The 19,960-nt window shown below is 43.1% G+C and overlaps 1 protein-coding gene across 6 annotated transcripts in view; it reads left to right on the top strand.

The window, feature by feature from the left end:
• Positions 1–19,960, top strand: part of LRRTM4 (leucine rich repeat transmembrane neuronal 4) — a 232,529-nt gene that overhangs the window by 144,634 nt on the left and 67,935 nt on the right. For 4 of the 6 annotated variants that reach the window (XR_011339176.1, XM_069877586.1, XM_069877587.1 and 1 more), the window contains one exon: positions 6,150–6,224. The exons of the other annotated variants lie outside the window; for them this stretch is intronic. Coding sequence is in view for 3 of the 4 variants with exons in the window: in XM_069877586.1 (XP_069733687.1) it covers positions 6,150–6,224 (75 nt within the window). In the remaining variant the exon portion in view is untranslated. The remainder of the gene's footprint in view (positions 1–6,149; positions 6,225–19,960) is intronic. 6 annotated transcript variants of the gene reach the window in all.

The following is a 19,960-nucleotide window of genomic DNA, read 5'->3' as shown; positions in this document are numbered from 1 at the left end:
TGTAAATATGTAAGTATTTAGCGCTGAACAAGATAGGTATAAAATTCTTTTCTAATGTAGATTAACCACTTAGCAATTCTAGCAATCTGTATTGCTGAGTGCAGCTCAGTGTGATAATGCATCCTGGGATGTGTCTGAAAAATTTGTCAGCCGTGCAGCATAACACAGCACCAAGGGAAGGCACCTGGCGTTGGTCTGGGACCAGTACGACACCGATAGAACCCTCCAGCCACGAGGCTCAGGCTCAGCATGACGCTGACCTGGCTGGTGTTGCACCAAGTGGCTCTGAGTGCCTTTAAAACCTGACTTATATTTTAGAAGCTAAAGCCAGGTAAGTCCTTTCAGCAGTTTCATCTGATTGCACTTGAGATCTTTTGTAGCCCAAAAAAAGCAGTGCATTGAAAATAGTGGTGTGACCCCTACCTGCTAAGAAATAATATTATGGAGGCTACATAGAAGTTCATGCACTCTGGAACACAGGATTTAGGAGGAAAAGAAGCGTTAGGAACAATTTCATTGCTAGTTTCATTATAATGTGTTGTAGGAAGGCATTCCTGTGCCCTGTTTGCATGATCTAGTATTAATGCTAATCATTCCTTTCCCTTAAAGCAAACCATTTGTCAGACACATTTATTCACTGCGCGGTGTTTTGAGTTTTGAGGGTGGTGCAAAGCTATGTCAGCTGTGGAATCCTTTTTATCTTACTGAAAAGATGCAAAACATTGTACATGGGCAATTTCAGAGGAACATGAAAACTTGACTTTTTTTAGTCTTCCAGAATGACCCGGAATTGAAATCCCTGAGCTCCCAAGCATTGCAGAGCCTGATCACCTGAAATTTCTGACTGCTTTTGCTTAGGTTTTCTTTGCAAGCCACTAATCATGTCCAGCAGCAGCTTTGAGGAAAGGTATCACAAAGATGCAAATTAAACCCCTGGGAACTGCAGCCAAAAGAGCTTTGGGCAGCCCTGGGCACCTCTCATTAAGGCAGTGGCAGTAATTGGAGTGTACTCGGTTCTCTTACGTGTAAACACCCTCTCTGTTTAACCTGGGTGGTTAGGACTGGGAGCTCCAGCTAATTTCTGCAAAGCTTTTCTGTGCAATCAGGGTTCTGTGTGATTAGGATCAGGCTTGCAGTCATCTTCAGAGCCTTCATTCCATGAAAAATGAAAAATTATGATGATGCAGGGAAGAGAATAAAGGGGAAAAAAAAGGAAAAGTGAACATGCTATCTTTAAAAGATGTGAAAACTGGTGGAAGCTAATGCTCACTTAAATTACTTCCCTTTTCCTCCCCTGACAAACAAACAAACATCAGGTCTCAGTTGCTACAGTGCCAAAAATGAGAGATTTCACTTTGCATGGTTAAGCTAAGTCCTTATTGCAATGCTACTAGCCATAACCTTTAGGAAGCTGTTGCTGCTGCACCAGCCTCTCTTGAAATTCTGTCTCCCAGTCTGTGTGAACAAACCAGTTCAAGAGGTTGTGGTTCCTGTACAAAGGGGTGAAGGCGTCCTAAACGCTGTTGCCTCCCGAAGATTGCCTCTTGTCTTGGATGCTAACAGCCGATATATTCCTTGGTATTTATATTCATTTCTATTCTTGGTTGATTTTACATAATCTCATGAAGCCTTCTTATTTTCCTGTAAAAGGAGATTACTATGGTTAGCAACAACTGACGCCGGCACAGATAAAATGGCTTAAAATAGTTGATAGGAACGGCGAGGAAGACAGTAGCATGTATACAGCATGTAGAAAGTTTCTCTGCAATTACAACTGACTTTTAACACTGGATAATGTGACTTCACTCCCCTTTCCCTCCCCCTTTTTTCCTCAAGACCCTGTGAGTTGAGATATTTTTTCTGGATTGCTCATTGCTTTTCAGACACTAAGCAGTGGAATGGCTTGAGGAACAAGCAGTATAACATATCCATATATATATTCTCCAGTATAGGCTTTAGCGTCACTAAAATGAATTGAATTCTCCATTATTCTATTAGCATCACTGGGAGAATTGGCACAACCATTTGATAGGATTAAAGCACATATCTGTCAAAATAAAATGAGTCCAACTCTTTTGAGACCCCCAATTGAGCATGCTGCCCACAATATCATGTGAAACGTTTCTTGAGTCATGAATTTTTAGGGCTTGTTTACAGGTAACTTGGCTGTAAGAGAAAAGGAGAGGATTTCATAGTACACGATTTTTAGGTGAAAGCTACTGGATGCTTTCCCTGCTGCTGCATCTATATAAGGGACAGAGTAAAATCATAGAATCATTAAGGTTGGAAAAGACCTTTAAGATCACCCAGTCCAACCATAAATGCACAGCCACGCCTTTTAAACCATGTCCCAAAGTGCCACGTCTACAATGTTTATTAACCCCTCCAAGGATGGAGACTCCACCAATGCCCTGGGCAATCTCTTAAAATGCTTCATCCCTCTTTTGGTACGGAAATTTTTCCTAATATCCATCCTAAACCTCCCTTGGCACAGCTTGAGGCCATTTCCTCTCATCCTATCACTTGGGAGCTGATTTTTTTCTGTTTGCAGGCACTTTTTGTGTTGCAGTGGGGCTGACTTAACCAACTGGCGTAATGCCAGAAGGTGCTTCTGTCGTGACAGGGGTTTGTAGTCCTGCAGGAAGTATTTATGTTGTAGAATGTAAAGCATTCATCATGTTGTAGTGATTTTTTGTGGTCCATGCCAACCTGTCTGCTGCAATGAATTAAATTAATGTGTGCCCCACTGAAATGGTTTACAATATAGTAATTGTCACTGGCAACACGATATTGGTTTTAAGTTGTTATTATGCAGGCACAAGCCCATATGTCATACAAAATTGATACACCGCATTATGTATGCTTCCTTCAAATTAACTTAGTATAATATTTGTCTTGTTAAGAACCAGCTATTCTGTTGATGTCATAAACAAATGTGTCTCCTCAATTTTCCCTATTCAAAGGAGGGGGGAAAAAGCCACTTGTGCCACCCCCCTCCCAGAACTGAGGTCAGATTTAATTTAGAACAAATACCTGGACTTTAATTATTCTCATTCATCCAGGACATTGCAGAGTTGGACCTAATAATTAAGAGAGAATGAATAGAAAATTAATAAAAGGAAATACAGGAGGACGTAGCCACCTTTTTTTTTTTTTTCCCCACACGCAATTAATAAATCTAGTATGAATAATCTGAAAGAGGAGAATAATTAGCTGAGCCAGGTAACTGCACTTGATTTCCTAAGCCTTTTGTGCTAGTTTGCATACTCTGTTGCAGTCTGTGCGTGGCTTTCTTTCAGGCTTGCTCTCCATCATGTACACCGGTTCACGAGGGCTTAGCGCAATCGATGGTGATTTATTGTTGAGTCATGTACTGTTTCATTATAGTCTTTTCGTCTCTGGTTGCTGTTCTCCTTTAATGAATATTCAGTTATGAGAAAGCAGGGATCTCTATCTCACTGGTGAGACTGCACCTCGAATCCAGAGGTCAGTTCTGGCCCCTCACCACAAGAAGGATGTTGAGGCTCTGGAGCGAGTCCAGAGAAGAGCAACAAAGCTGGTGAGGGAGCTGGAGAACAAGGATTGCGAGGAGCGTCTGAGAGAGCTGGGGGTGTTTAGGCTGGAGAAGAGGAGGCTGAGGGGAGACCTCATTGCTCTCTGCAACTCCCTGAGAGGAGGTTGTGGAGAGGAGGGAGCTGGGCTCTTCTCCCAAGGGACAGGGGACAGGACGAGAGGGAATGGCCTCAAACTCCACCAGGGGATGGTCAGGCTGGAGATTAGGAAAAAATTTTTCCCGGAAAGGGTGATTGGGCAGTGGCAGAGGCTGCCCAGGGAGGGGGTTGAGTCCCCTTCCCTGGAGGGGTTTAAGGGACGGGTGGACAAGGCACTGAGGAACATGGTTTAGTGATTGATGGGAATGGTTGGACTCGATGATCCGGTGGGTCTCTTCCAACCTGGTGATTCTATGATTCTAATGCACACTGGCTGGGTTAGCAGTGTTTTGGTGCAAGAGTCTGATCCAAACCCATCTGAACCCAGTCCATCTCTATCTGCCGGGGTCAGTAGGCTTTCTTTCAGGCCAGGCTGCAATGAGAATGGAGCTGTATAAATTTACATTTCAGGCACAAATTCCTCCTTTCAATACCTTTTCAGTTTTTCCTGGAGATCATTCCAGCTAAGATGCTTTCTTCATCCTGACCGTTCCCAGTTGCCAGCATTAGACACAGATAATTTACAGATCCATTTACATTGCAGCACTTCTTCTCAAGTACGGTGGTGTGCCAGAGCTATAGGTTAGAGTGAGATCTGAAACACTGAGGTGGTTTACAAGCCTCACATGGCTCTCTGTCATTAACTTTGCTCATTTACAGTGAGGCTTTTATGTGTTTCTTCCTGGTGATAATACTGAAAATGATAGACTAAGAGAGAGTCCTGTGTTTAATCAAGAAAGGAGCTCATTCGAACTCACTGAAAGATTTAAGGCTAAAAAATACGGCTGAGGAAAGATTTCTGCTTTCTCTCACTTAAAGAACACGACAGCAGCAACAAACCAAAAAACAATAAGAGCTACAGGCTCTGCATGCTGAAAAGCCATGTCCCTGGAACATCAGAGTAGCAAGTGTAGAATTGTGGAATCATTAAGGTTGGAAAAGACCTCTGAGCTCATCTGGTCCAACTGTGCCCCAACCCGCGTCCCAAAGTGCCACATCTGCATGTTCTTTGAACCCCTCCAGGGGTGGAGACTCCACCACTGCTCTTAGCAGCCTGGCCAGGGCTTCACCACTCTTGCAGTAAAGAAATTTTTCCTAATATCCAATCGGAATCTTTCCTGATGCAACTTGAGGCCGTTTCCTCTCATTGTATCCCTTGTTACTTGGGAGAAGAGACCAGCACCAGCTGCTGAGCAGCATCCTGTTGTCACCAAAGCAGGACGCGATGGATGCTCTGTTTTATGTCCCATTACAAGATTATTAACTGGCCTCTGCACATATGGCAAATACTTGTTTCCAGTTCATTTTGCTTCTGCAAGCCGCGTGTTATTATAATATCTGTTAAATAAGCTCCAGGGTCAGAGGAATCCACGTTCTGGCAACAGAGGATCAGATCCTGGTTGCTGGTTCTTTTACCAGACCCAATTATACATCAGCAATGAAAAGGCTCCTTCACTGGATAGTTTTGCTCTTTTGGCAGCTTTTCAAGTGTAGCGGCAGGATTTACATCAGAAAGAGAGGGGTATCTGGGCCTTGCTGTAGCTTGATGAATTCGCACTGAATAAGGTAATTTCTGGGGGATGATTCTATGAGTCTAAAATAAAGACTGAACACTTGTAAGTGACTGTGGTATGGAAGACACAATACGTCAGGCTTGGACTAACGAATGAGTCCTTTGAGACACCTTTTACTGCAACAGCTGGGTGTGGTGTGGCACAGCTGGATGATGCTAGATGAGCTGTTGGTTTCAGTGCTGAATACAGAATGGTTTGGGTTGGAAGGAACCTTAAAGATCATCCACTTCCAACCCACCTGCCATATGCTTTCTACACAAAAAGTTCTGCAAACCGCAGATCGCTTTAGTGCTCAAATCTAGTATCAAAGACTTTATTTCCTTCCTGCCTAGTGACTCTTCTACATTTATTCAAATATCTGGAAAATAAGTAACTGTGATATTCGCTGCAGTAGTGAATTCCAGAGGTTGGTACTGCTCTCTGCAAAAAAAATCTGGATTGCTCATATAATTATGTATAATTATATTGTTTCAAGAGAGGTATGTTAAAGAGTTCTTAAAATGATCAAAGATGATGACTTTTAAGATTAAACTATGCCTTTTTACATTATGTCTGTGAGACATTTTAATAACAGATTCGCTTTATCTTTTATGTTTCCATATAATTTTACACACCTGCAATACTGTGTGTGTTCAAGTGATCGTCAAGCCTTTCTGATATTAAAGGCACCTGTGATCTGGTAGCTATTACAGCTGTTAATAGAATCAATTACTCAAAGCAACAGCCATCTGGGTCGTCAGTAGGGTTGAATGAACAATGCGAGCAGGGGCAATTCCTCTTGGTTTTTAGCAAAGCTAACATCACTTAATGCCGAGCAGAACCTGGTGTAACGCTTAGAGTAGAGGAACCTCTGTTTCTGTTGCAGGGTCTGCCAGGCAGTGGGGACATTTCACACAAAGGCTTTGAACTCTCTGCTCCAATTTTTCTTCATCCGTCAAAGGTGAGTGGTCATCTCAAAATTCAGCAAATTGCTAATGAATACTTACAATGCTTAAGCTGATTTCTTTGGACCCAGGACAGAGTTCATTCACGGTTTTGTTGTCGAGGCAGAGTTTTGATGCTTACAGTGCAGTTTGGTACCTCGAAGGAGATTTTCCTTCCTCAGCTGAAATATTTCATCTGGCTCTTTGGGAACTGATGCAAACAACTGTATGGTCCTTAGAACGAAGCTTGAGCTTTCAGAGCATAGTTTTGACGCGATGTGCGCTTGGTGAAATTTTTGATTGCTAAAAAACCAGGCTATGTTGTTCAATGAAAAATGTGATTTTAAATGCAGGCTCTGGAGTCCTCTTTACACTGCACTGGTTAAACCATAGCTGTTGTATTCCTTATCTCAATTTTCAACAGATACAGCATTCAGCAATAGAATTCTTCAAGGATTTTGAAAGTTGGCAACTTGAAAGTCTATGTTTTTCTTTATTTCTTTCAAATTGTATAATTAGAAACGGAAAACATTTTGCTACTAAACTTTCTAGAGGCCTTTTCCTTCTGATTTAGTAAAACGTTTGCCCTAGGTATGTAGCTCATCATGGCAAATGAATTTTCATCTGCACAGTGCTACTCAATGTGTGGAAAGTTTGTTGTTATTGCTTTTGGTATTCCTTGGGAGTTGCTGGGTTTTTTTTGATGTGGAGAATTCTGGCAAATGGTTTTTATCTCCAGGTGTTGGGCATTTTTAAACGAAACCAAAATTAAATCTTTGCCACATCTCAACTTTCAGCTGTGGAACTGTATGTGAGATGAGTGTTGTTATTCCTAATTAATGTATTGAGAAACAACATGAAGTGGCTTGTCTGTGATTGTTCATTAAGCCACTGGCAAAAGCTTGGCATAAAATCAGGAGATCTTGAATTTGCATCCGTTGCCCTTCCAACAGCTTGTCCTATTTATTTATTTCTTTATTTTTAAAGGTGTCTGTTCCCAGCATCTCTGAAAATCACTTTTCTTTCAGTTTAGTGCTGCTGATAGCGTGGCTGTTGTTGGTATATGAGCACCAAAGATAATACACTTGTAAATATATGCATGTTAAATGTACCTAAGTTATGAGTGGGGATGAAAGATGTGCTGTTTCTTCAGCAGATGCGTTGATAAGTTCTTCTCTTCCTTTCAAACTAGAGGAAAGACAGGGCTCACATCATTTCAGGTCCAGTTCAGGGGAGTGATTTTGTTATAGCAGCGAACAAATCGGTCTTGAGTACCTCCAGGGATGGGGCATCCATGACTTCTCCAGGTGATAAAACACCTTTAAAGCTACGTGGCCCCTGACTCTGTTAGAAAGGACAATCAAGACAGTGAAAAAGTCCTGAGGTGATGGAAGGTTTCCTGGAATGCAGTGGGACCAAACCTGGGGTTACAGTTGAGCGAGACACGCAGCTTGTTGCTTTACAAGCGAGTGGTTCATGGGTTTGATTTTTTTCCTCTTGTAATAACCAGATTTTGTTGGTGTTTAGCAGTCTAAAAGGAGCTGTTTACTTAATGGGTCCCTGGGATCTATCACAAGGCTTAGAAACTACTGTGAGACCTTTAGGTAGAAGGAAGCATATGCTAATTGTTAAGTAGTGGGTGTATCGTTCTACACAGATTTTATTACTGCTCTATGATTAAGAGTAAGCAGTGCTCCTTGCTTTCATGGCCAGTTTGGAACCAGCAGAGGCACCGAAGTTTCATAATATTGGAGAGGTAAAATCAGGCTCTGTTTCTGTTGTTTTCTCAAGCAGATGATGTGGTGCTTCAGAGTGCTGGTCTCGAAGGGGTAGACAGACATTCAGCACAAGACAGTCCCAAGCCTGGAAAGAGCTCACAGTTCCTCATCATTAGTGTTATTCTCCTGTTTTGCCTATTCATCTTTGGGTTTATGCTTAGCAGCAGCTCTTATTTTAATCGAGTTAGGTCATGAATTACTCTTTGGAGAAGTTCCCAGCAGTGCAGATTTTAAATGGAGTCAGGAGAGAAGAAAGAGGAAGAAGGGAAAAATAGAATAGAAATTTCCCTCTGTCCTTTTCCGGCTGACTGGGAACGGGTTGAAAGTAGTCCCAAGGCATGATATAGCATCTATTCACTCCGAGAGCAATGCTCTGCACATGGCTAATGATCCACTCTATGGATTCATTTCCTTTGGTTTCAACAGCTTAGTTGTGAGCATTAGAATGATGGATTTGTCTTGATCCTGAAGGCTTCCATTTGAAAGTCAAAAAACTTCTGGTAGAAGAATCCTTAACCCTGCTAGCTCCTGGAGTAAACTCCCTCCCACCTGGCAAGCAGGCATGGGGCTCCGAATGTTGTACACCCATAGAAATCTTTTCCTGGGTGCAAGGGGAAAATGGCAAGTTTGATTTGGCAGGAGTACTAAAATGGTGAAAGAAGATAAAGAGGATGAGAATTTGCATGGGCTCTCTTAGTTTTTGTGTTCAGGTTTCCGCTTGGCCCTGGTCAGAACTGACAGAGCGAATTGGTTAGTGGCACAGTATTAAAATGAAAGCCATACAGTCATATTCCGTGGTATAAAATAACATTGGTAATGCTGATAGAGCAGCCCAAGCTTTAAATTAAATATTACATTAAGCTGGTGCTGTCTGTGTGAATGCCTACTATTCTGTTTGTTTGAAATAAATATATTCAGTAGTTTCTTATTTTTTCTTCTTCACTTAGTCTTTCGGTGATGCATGTACACAGAGTTGACACTTGCAGTAGTTAAATATGAAATATCTGCTACTTTTCCCCTGCAAATTATGGGCTTGCATGCACTGTATCAAGTTTATTAAGTGCCCTAGAATAGTTTAGAGATTCGAGATGATTGTTCTCATTATCCATTGTGTTCCATTGAAGGGGAAAGGAGTTTTATTAATTTAAAAGTGTAACAAATTGAAAAGCACAAACAAATTATTGCAAAAGCACTGAGAGTGGTAATGTTGTGAATTTGCCAGGACAGCGAGTTGAATATGTGGGCAGGGAAACAAGCCACTGCCCATGAGGTGACCAAGGTGTGTGCTCACAGGTCCTCGGTCCTGTCCGTGCTCTCATCCTGATCCATAATAAGCACTATATTCCTCTCCCATCCAAGAAAGATACCACCTAGAATTAATTTACCATGGGATAAATGCACACGTGTACCATTATGTACAATAAGTTTAAGCTTAATTTGTGATAAGGATTCTATGAATTACATTGGTTGCGCTGCAAATTACTCTTCGAAGTAACTATGGGACAACTGGGTTGTAGAGGATGTGTTTACTTCATAATTTTTCTTAGTGTAACGGTGCTATAATTTGATGTACTTTTATGGTCCTTTATAAAAAGAAAAACATAGTAAAGAACATTATTGTACTCTAAAACAGTGCTTGTATTGAAACAGGCTGTCCCTATTTAACTATACTGGGGTACGAGTTGTGGGTGCCCCATCCCTGGAGGTGTTCAAGGCCAGGCTGGACAAGACTTTGAGCAACCTGATCCAGTGGAAGGTGTCCTGATGGTGGGGGTTGGAACTGGATGGGCTTTGAGGTCCCTTCTCTGCAGGGCTGCTCTCAATCATGTCATACCCCATCGTGTACTGAAAACAGGACCTTGCACGTGGCCCTGTTGAATCTCATGAGGTTCTCCCAGCCCCACTTTTCCAGCCTGTCTAGGTCCCTCTGGTCCTTCAGGTGTGACAACTACGCCGCTCAGCTTGGTATCATCTGCAAACATGCTGAGGGTGCACTCAATCCTGCTGTCAATATCATTGATGAAGATATTAAACAGCACCAGTCCCAGTAAGGACCCCTGAGGGACACCACTTGTCACAGATCTCCATCTGGGCTTCGAGCCATTGACCACTACTCTCTGAATATGATCATCCAACCAGTTTCTTACCACCCATCAAATCCATGTCTCTCCAATTTAGAGAGGAGGAAGTTGTAGGAGACTGCGTTACAGGCTCTACAGAAGTCTAGGTAGATCACATCCGTTGGTTTACCCGTGTCCACTGCTGCAGTCACCCCATCATGGAAAGCCACTAGGTTGGTCATACAGGATTTGCCCCTACACACATTTGCAACGTACATTGCAGTGATTGCTTTAACCTGCTCAGAGTTAACCCAAGCTGTGAACAGATGACTCATTTAACCTGTCACCAGGCACTGACCTGGTGGGAGTGCCTTCCCTATCGATAGAGCTTATTCAACCCTGTAGCAGCTGAGCTGATCTGCTTTTAGATTTAGGTCCATATACGAGGTTGAATGCATGCCCTAGAGTCAAAGGTTGAAGATATGGAAATTGTACTGAGTGAAAATTGAAAGAATCTGGATCTTAAGCTTGACATGAGTATGGGTTTCCTCCATATAAATATTTCTAGCCCGATTTATGATGTTGTGTCCAGCTGTTGTATGGAGGAAGTTTTTTTGTTTCTTTTCTTTTCCTTTCTTTTCTTCTTAGGGTGGTTTTTTACTCTTTTTTTTATTATTATTTCTGGAGTGACTGAAGCAGCTGCTCTCTTGCTGGGAAGAAAATTGATAACTCCACACTGTAGCCAACAGGGTGCTTGCATTGGAGTCATTGATTTCCTTCCCTGCCAGGCAGTGGCTGCTCCAGTCTCTATGCAGAAGGCATACTGCATCCTTTATGGACTTCATTATCCGGGCAGTCATGCAGAGACTCTTCCAATAGAATATAACAGCAGTGTGAAAAGGGGAGCACTTGTCGGAGCCACTTGGTTTCGAGACCCTCAAGACCACTTTTGTTGTTCCCTTGAAATGACAGCACTTGTCTGAGGCTCAAAGCTGCTCATCAATGTGAAGGTTTCTTTCCTTTTCAGGGTGGGGTGTTTGAGTGCTTTTGTTCTTTTCCTAACTTTTCTTCCCGGCTTATGAAAAAATCAGGAATGACGTTGCAGCTGTAAAACTTAGATTGAGCTCTTAAAAATGTACGTTTTGTTTTATCATAGAGTGGTTTGGGTTGGAAGGGACCTCAAAGTCCATCCAATTCCAGCTTCCCTGCCACGGGCAGGGACGCCTCCCACTGGATCAGGGGCTCCAAGCCCCATCCAACCTGGCCTTGAACCCCTCCAGGGATGGGGCAGCCACCCCTGCTCTGGGCAACCTGGGCCAGGGTCTCAATTTGGCCTCAATTTAGTTTTGACCATAAGGAGCAGATTCTGATATAGATAGTTGACCCCACAGGCTTCAACTAGCCCTACCTATTGCTCTTGTTTTGGTGAGACATGATCGACATTAAAAACCATAACATTCTTATATTTGAAATCCATATTCGTTTAAAAAACAATCAAAACATCCAATTTTATTAAATGAAAAGGAGGTAATTACAAAATGCTGACATTTTTACTTAATTTGCTTTCAGTAGAGTAAAATGCTTCTAAATTTCCTTGGAAGTATTTTGCCATGATGTATTTCCTACTGAGTCAGAGCAGCCCATTTTGGTACACAAAAAAGGTTTTATAAGAAACTCGGATGAAATGTTGAGTTTCAGTCCGGGTCATTCGGCGTGTAAATATTTGCATGAAGGCCGTTTGAAAGTCTGAACCTAACCCACCTCCTAGCACCGCAGAAAGGCAGGGAAAATGCTCTATGAATAAAAATTTGGGCAGGCTCCTTTAAAAAGCAGGTGTGTAGATTGAAAACAAGGCATTAAATCCTTGGAATGTTAAAAATAAACAACGAAAATTCTTTTTGCTCTCCTCCTTTTAGTTGTGTATTAAAACCCTTTGCAGCTCTGTTTATTTTTTAAGAATAAGAATGAATGATGTGTTTGAACACCAGATGGGGACATAAAGTATCCTATTCATTAGAAACGTCAGTATTAATGGAATAATAGAAATGATTAATAACTGTCCGGCTTTGAAAATTAGAATTGCTATTCCAGGTCATTGATTTTGTTTTGTTTTTAAATACTTACATTGAATCGGTTAACATTGTCATTATTAACTTCTAGCTACTAGAGCTCATGATAATACTTATTTTTTATATTCCTCAAAAATATTTCAGGCACAGTTGCTGTCTAGGCGCTATCTTTTTCTATTCAATCCCAAATTGTTCCCAGTGTGATTTCTTGTTGTAACATCACGGTGGAAGAAATACCATGAAATGAAGCAGAAAGCTATCTATAGAATCGTCGTCATAGGAGAATTCACTTAGACTGGCAACCGTGGTTCAGATTTTCCTCTAAATTAAATATTATGTGTTACTTGTTTGCGATCAGAAAGCTCGCTGTTCAATGTCCAATAGTGCCAGAATTCAAGGGATTCAGGTTCTTTTCCCTTTTTATAGGAGAAAAGACAAAAAGAAAATCCCGACAACAATAAATCTGCTGAGACATTGTGACGGCTGCTTTCTATGTTAATCGATATTACTTCAGTCTTTCTTTTCGTGCCCTGTCTGAGCTCTCTTGTTCTTGCGTGTGAGCTTGCTGGGGCGGGGGGCTCTTTGGTTCTCTGTCCATGAAACACGTGAGCATCCTGGATCCTGCAAATGATGTTTTGAGCTGGACCACTGACACGAGTCTGTCTTCTGGCGGTGGGATTTTGTTTGGTGGGGTTTGTTTGGTGGTTTATTTAGTTTTATTTGACGTTCCATCACTGAACACCTTGGTGCTTTGTCATTATCGACAGAGACTGGATTCTTGGAACTCTCAGAAGGAGAAGATGGAAGGAATGGAGGACTGCGGGAGGGGGTAGATCGCTTCCACCTGGTTTTAGACTGAGGATAGATTCCTACCTATATGCTTGAAATCTGCTCAGACAGTATTACGTAGTGTCAGAGGCTAATTTGAGATTTAACTGAGCTTCCCGATTTTCTGAAGATCATAGAATCATAGAATGGTTTGGGTTGGAAGGGACCTTAAAGATCATCTACTTCTCTTTTCTAACTTCGGCCTCGTTCCAACTAATGGAAAAATTTGTCGTGATAGTGCAGAATTTGGAGTATTTAAGACGCGTGGCTTCATATTATAACTCAGTTCCATAGCGATTGCTCTGTGCTCCTTATCTAGGGTCTGCTGCCTCGAGACAGCTTTGGCACTTTAGAGAGAACAAACGAGATCAACTGCTGGCTTTTGGAATGGAAGTTATCTTACAACATTGTAAAAAGACAAGGCTCTATTTATTTATTGAAATTGTAAAGAGATCAGCACGTGAGCATCTCTTTAAACATACAAACAAGCAAGAAAACAAGCAGAGCCCAATTTTGGGTAGATTTAACATGCCTATGGACAAGTGAATTTTTAATAGCTAATCTTGCGCTGACAGCTCATGGGAAATATCAATCTATCAGGCAGGGTTTGAGTGTTGAATTTTTAATGTACTTTTAGTGATTAAAGTGTTCCTTTTCTCCGCTGCTTGAAAGAGATCACAGTGGCTTTAAAGAACAGTTTTAAAGTCAGAACAACAATGGAGAATTAATAATTGTAGCTGACCATATTTCTCTCAGGGAGAGAACCACTGTTCCTATTTGCATACAAGTGTTGTGTTTAGAACATGAGAGACAAAAGAAAGCCACTCATTTTGGAGAGAAGCAAATGAGTCAGATCCACTTGAAAAGGATCCTGTGGCTTTATTGTCTCTGCTAGCAAGTGAATGGACAGAGTTGTGGGCCCCTAGTGAAGGGAAATGAGGCTTGGAGAATAGAAATGAGCAGAATTGATTTCAGTTAAGGATTTAGGCTTGGAGGATTATTCATGCAAATGGACATGTAAGAGTGGAATCTCGGGGTTATTCAGGTGAACATGTGATGGACCAATGATGTCAGTGAAACCAGAATTTGCAGGGAGAGAGGCCCAAACCCTTACAGGTAGCTGGATTCCTTGCTGCTGAAGTGGAAAGCCATAATAGTGGTAACTGTTAGATCCATTCAGTAAGAGAATATAAGTCTTTGTTTTCCTGTTGCATGGTGGAAGGAAAAAGAATGCTTAGTCCATAAACTATTTGCAAGGCTGCAAAGTGCAAGCCAGAGCACGGCTTTGCCACCCCACAGCGTGTTCTTTCCTGACAAAACAGGGGAAAAATAACACTCTCAGTCCAGAATCTTCCACTTGACTTACGCAAGCGAAGGCACATTTGCCTGAGTTCACATTGCACGTGTACACCATGCATACCCCAAAGCATTTTCCACCATGCATTATGCACGCACATCTGTCTACAGGCCCAGTTTTAAATTACTGTACAATGAATCTAAATTCCTATTTAAAAACCTCTTTCACAGAGTCTTTCCTCAGAATCGACCCATCTGCCCGAACTTCCTCTATTAAAGAAGCTTCGAAATAAGCCATTGCTGGAACTTCACTTGTCCCAGGTCGCATCCAGTAGGACCAGCAAAGAGAGGGAGGGGATTCTCCCCCTCTGCTCCGCTCTGGTGAGACCCACCTGGAGCCCTGGGTCCGGTTCTGGAGTCCCCAGCACAGAAAGGACATGGAGCTGTTGGAGCGAGTCCAGTGGAGGCCACGGAGCTGATCCGAGGGATGGAGCACCTCCTGTATGAGGACAGGCTGAGAGAGTTGGGGTTGTTGAGCCTAGAGAAGAGAAGGCTATGAAGAGAACTTAGCTTCCAGTATGAAAAGGGGCTCCAGGAAAGCTCTTGATTAGGGAGTCCAGGGATAGGATGAGGCGGAAGGGTTTGAAACTGAAAGAGGGGAGATTGAGATGACATCTTCAAAAGAAATGTTTTGGTGTGGGGGTGGTGAGGCCCTGGGTCAGGTTGCCCTGAGAAGCTCTGGCTGCCCCATCCCTGGAGGTGTTCGAGGCCAGGTTGGATTTGAGGGGCTTTGAGCCTCTGATCCAGCGGGAGGTGTCCCTGCCCATGTCAGGAGGTTGGAACTGGATGAGCTTTATGGTCTTTTTCAACCATTCTGTGATTATGAAATGCTCCTTGTCTGTTGGCCCCTTGATTACAAGAGGATTCTCAGGCACGAGCTCCTTCCTCCATCTGCCTCAGTCCAGCAGTTAATATAAAACACAGGCTGCAAGTATGAATTGTCAGATATTTGAACTGACAAGTTAAAAAATGACCCACTTCCCAGTCAGAATGTTCAGGTAATCCTTTATCTCTCTCTGCCTTAGACTGACACTTCCTCCTTACTGTCTTGAATAATCTGATCTGACCTGATCCAGCTAGAGTACATACATAAGGTCTAGGGAACGTTCACGTAGATTAAATCAATAGTATGATTTAACAGATGAACTGAAATACATCTAGCTTTGCTGAGGACCTGCTTCGTAAACCCTTTGAAATTGCTAGTGAAACTTGCTGTTTGCTTTGGATTTTAATGAATCAGATAAAAGGAATAAAAGTACCTTTATTAGACAAAGAGAAGAATCATAGAATCACCAGGTTGGAAAAGACCTCCAGGATCCTCGAGTCCAACAAGTCCTATCTGCCACTAACCGTGTCCCTCAGCACCTCGTCCACCCGGCCCTTAAACCCCTCCAGGGAAGGGGACTCAACCCCCTCCCTGGGCAGCCTCTGCCAGGGACCAATGACCCTTTCTGTGGATTTTTTATTTCTGATATCTAGTCTGACCCTCCCCTGGTGGAGCTTGAGGCCATTCCCTCTCGTCCTGTCCCCTGTCCCTTGGGAGAAGAGCCCAGCTCCCTCCTCTCCACAACCTCCTCTCAGGGAGTTGCAGAGAGCAATGAGGTCTCCCCTCAGCCTCCTCTTCTCCAGGCTAAACACCCCCAGCTCTCTCAGACGCTCCTCGCAATCCTTGTTCTCCAGCCCCCTCCCCAGCTTCGTTGCTCTTCTCTGGACTCGCTCCAGAGCCTCAACATCCTTCTTGTGGTGAGGGCCCAGAGCTGACCCCAGGATTCGAGGAGCGGTCTCCCCAGGGCCGAGTCCAGAGGGAGAAGAACCTCCCTGGCCCTGCTGGCCACGCCGTGTCTGATCCAAGCCAAGATGCCCTTGGCCTTCTTGGCCCCCTGGGCCCCTGCTGGCTCCTGTTCAACCAACACCCCCAGGTCCTTCTCCTCCAGGCAGCTGTGCCTGCTCCTCCCTTTCTCAAGAATCTGCAAACCGCAATGAGGTCTCCCCTCAGTCTCCTCTTCACAAAGTGCCTGAAATACAGGATGGTGCTACCCCAGGGGATGTCAAGGTTCAAGTAATTTGCCCAAGATTGCTTTGGATGTCTGTGCAAAGCCCAGAAACGGATGTTTGTTTTCTCACACTGTTGTGGTTTAGAGAAAAAAAAAAGAGTGAAGCCATTATCTGCAGTTGCTACTTGTTGCAAGACTTCTTATTGATTGGAATATGACACGTTTTGGTAAAATGCATTGAAATTACTCTCACGTGGGGTGGGTATGAACTCAAAGTTGTTGGTTTAGTGTGTTAGCTGAGCAATAAAACACTTCAGTTAAACTGTTTTACAAATTTCCACAGTTTATTTTGCTTAGTGTTTTAATGGTATTTTCATCCTCTTTCCTCCCAACAGTTTTCCTCAGAGCTTTTCTTGAAAGCACAGAAGCAAGCAGTGATGTTTTTGTAAGATATTAACCATTAATGTTCTCGATTCATTTTTAGCTGCTTAAACCCTTATGTCTGTAAAATTTGCTCTGAGATGTTTGGAGACTGATATTTCTTGTCATGTCCCCTATCCCTGTCCTGCCCTAGGATGAGAATGCAATACAAAATCTCACGATCATTCTGGAATCTCTCATTAGGTTGGTTTAAACCAAGGTTGAGGGATACTGGGAGAGCTCTGGATGGGCTTGGAGCCCCTGATCCAGTGGGAGGTGTCCCTGCTCATGTGAGGGGGTGGAACTGGATGGGCTTTGAGGTCCCTTCCAAACCCAGTACATACTACCATAACATGTATTTAGATGGGGAGCTGGTCAGGATGCGTCACAGAGTGGTTTTGCATTTTTACCAGGTATTTATCCAAAAAAAAACCATTCTAACTACATCTCACTCCCTAAGGGCTGGGTCCCAGGCACCTGTTTCTCTGTCTTTGTGCTCAGAGTAGATGGGGTACCCATATGTGGTTTGAGAAGAGGAATAGGAGGCAATCCTGTGTCTCAAATGAAAGTCTGGGATAAACTACTGCGTCAAAGATGTTCTCTAGGATATTGAAGAAAATAACATGAATTTCTGCTTTGTCCTGGCTAATTTGGGACAGCTGAAATTCCCGAGAACTGGGATCCGTAACGCTAAAATCAAAATTTAACAAATGTTTCAAGGCCCGCAGCAGCAGTGATTTCAATGGAGCATACAAGGTCTGACAGAAACCAAGACTCACCTGTAGCTTGGGAACCAAGAGTGGCAGGGGAGAGACAAAGAAATGGGTGTAGATCGGGTTTTAATCTGTCACAGTGAGACAGGGCTCAGCTCCAAACCTTCACTCGGTGCAAGTAGATGCAGGTTCAAATAGAGATGTTTCCTCACCCTCGGTCGGGAGATGTCAGTGTGCAAGAGCGAGCAGCGAGTTCGCATCAGACACCGTGCCAGCCCCCAGCGCTCTGTCTGTGAGGCGTGTTTTAGCTCAGGACAACATCTCTGTGCCTGAGCACCCACCCTGCTCCCAGCCCTGGCTCCCTGCAGCTTCGGCCTCTGCCCAAAGAGCCAGTCGGGGCTCAAGGGAACCTGTTGTTTGGCAGGAGAAGAGGTGAAAAACTAAAAAGATGGGGATCCTCAGCAGCCTTTCAGAAATTGCTTTGCAAAACCAGCAGAGATCCTCAACAGCCTTTCAGAAATTGCTTTGGATGCTGGCAGCATCTCATGCAGCCATGTGTCAGCTCGGGAGGGAACTTTTGCAGGTGATCACAGTTGAGTTTCTTAATTTGTTAAGTGAGAAGAATTACAGGCGCCGTCTTGGATTTTATTTATTTATTTGTGTGTGTTGGACTGCATACTATCCTGAAGATTTTCAGGTGGAAGTCTGATGTATGTGTCTGTTCCGTTGTGGTTTATGTTGTCTTCCTCGAGCTGACTCATGCTGATACAAATGGCAATCAGTGCAGTTTCTAATTTCCTGGTATGGCCTGTGCAGAGATGCAGTAAATACTTGTAGGATGCAAACTGTGTTCTTCGTGCGTGCCGTAACCGGAATAAACACTCCAGGGTGTACATCCATCATTTAGATTGGTGCCTCCTTGTGCCAAGGGCCATATTACACTGGCATTTCTAGGAAAGAGAAGTGCCTCCAGCAAGAGTAACTGTTTACAGAAGTGGGAAGTTTGCACAACAGAAGGCAGGCAGCCCAGATGGCGTGGTTATGAATGGAACTGGATGTCTCCCATGGTGTCAAGAGAGATGTGATATTTTGCTTACTCTATCTTGACATTGGAAAAACAGGGTAATTGTCAGCTCTTTCTCTGAGCCGGAATTTTGGGAATTCTGTTGGTATCATTCATTTCCAGCCTGGCTTCGCTATAAACGGTATAGTCCAGACTGCACATCTGCAAGAGGCTGGCTGGCTGGAGAACCACAGCATTGGGCTGACTTTGTAATTTCCTCTGTTATCCATCTTCCCGTTAATCTGTCCGGCCCTACGCTACTGTCCTCTCTTGCCCTCTAGCAGTTAAAAGCTCAGTCTGTTTTCAGCAGGCTTTCTGGGAAATGAGAAGCAAAAGTCCGTCAGAAGGTGTTGTTTTCCCTGATTACACCACAAAACACCCTCGCTGCAGAATCATTGAATGCCCTGAGTTGGAAGGGACCCACAAGGATCATCAAGTCCAACTCCTGTCCCTGCACATTCACCCCGTGGGGCTGAGGGATTGTGTTTTCTGCTAATCTATGAGATTCCTACTCCTACCGTGGGGTATGTTGTATTGCAAGATGATTTCAGTTAATTCTTAACATGGCTCGGCTTCCAGATATGTTTTTCCAGAACAAAATGATGGGATAGGTGAAAAGGAATTTTTGAAAGTGACTTTGGCACCTAACACATGATTTCATTAAGATTTATCTTCTGGACTGGCAACTGGGAAGTCTAGGAAAGTGAAACTTCATCTCTTTGCTTACATTAGTATTCTTTGAAAACGGTACTACTGCCTGGGATTGGTAGGGTAGCAGTTTCATTCATTTTCTTCATTACAGAGGGGTTTCCTTGCAGAAAATTGATGCAGTCAGTCTTTTCTCTTTGATCCCATTTTTCTCTTATTTGTACTATGTCTCATATTTCCCCAGCTGGCATTTTTTGAATATTTTTAATGCCCTCTTTTCTCGAACCCTTCACCATCTTCTTCCATATGTTTATTATCTTTTCCATCACCAAGCTGTGAATAATTTTGTGGGAAATCATGCAGCTGCATGGAAATCAGCTGTTTGGCACAAGCACTCTGCTGGCTTGCTGGAGAAGTCCCTGGGTTAACAGACAATTGCTACTGAAGTATTTTGGAGAGCACAGAAAAACATCCTTTACCCGTGGTGCCAATCTCAAGCCTGTAATAATTATGAGTTATTATTGGATTGGCTTAACACTGAGATTAAATAAAAAAAAAAAGAAGCACAGTGTTCTCTGTATTTATTTGCTTTCTGTTTTTCTTAGAGTTGCAAAAAGCTGTTTTTAAAACAACTCCAGGATAAGCTTAAAGCTGAAGGTTTAGTGAAATTCTGGATTCTTAATGAAAGGCTTAAAATCAGGATTATAGTCACTTTTTCAGTAAATAAGTCACATCTGCTTTCTGAATGTGCCGTAGAACCGAGGAGTCTCCATCGCTGGAGGTGTTCGAAAAACCACGTGTCTGTGATACTTCAGGACATGGTT

This window comes from Phaenicophaeus curvirostris, chromosome 27, assembly GCF_032191515.1.
Source record: "Phaenicophaeus curvirostris isolate KB17595 chromosome 27, BPBGC_Pcur_1.0, whole genome shotgun sequence".
Taxonomy (NCBI): Eukaryota; Metazoa; Chordata; class Aves; order Cuculiformes; family Cuculidae; genus Phaenicophaeus; species Phaenicophaeus curvirostris.
The sequence above is the reverse complement of the archived record's forward strand: the minus strand, read 5'-3'. Positions and strand labels throughout refer to the sequence as shown.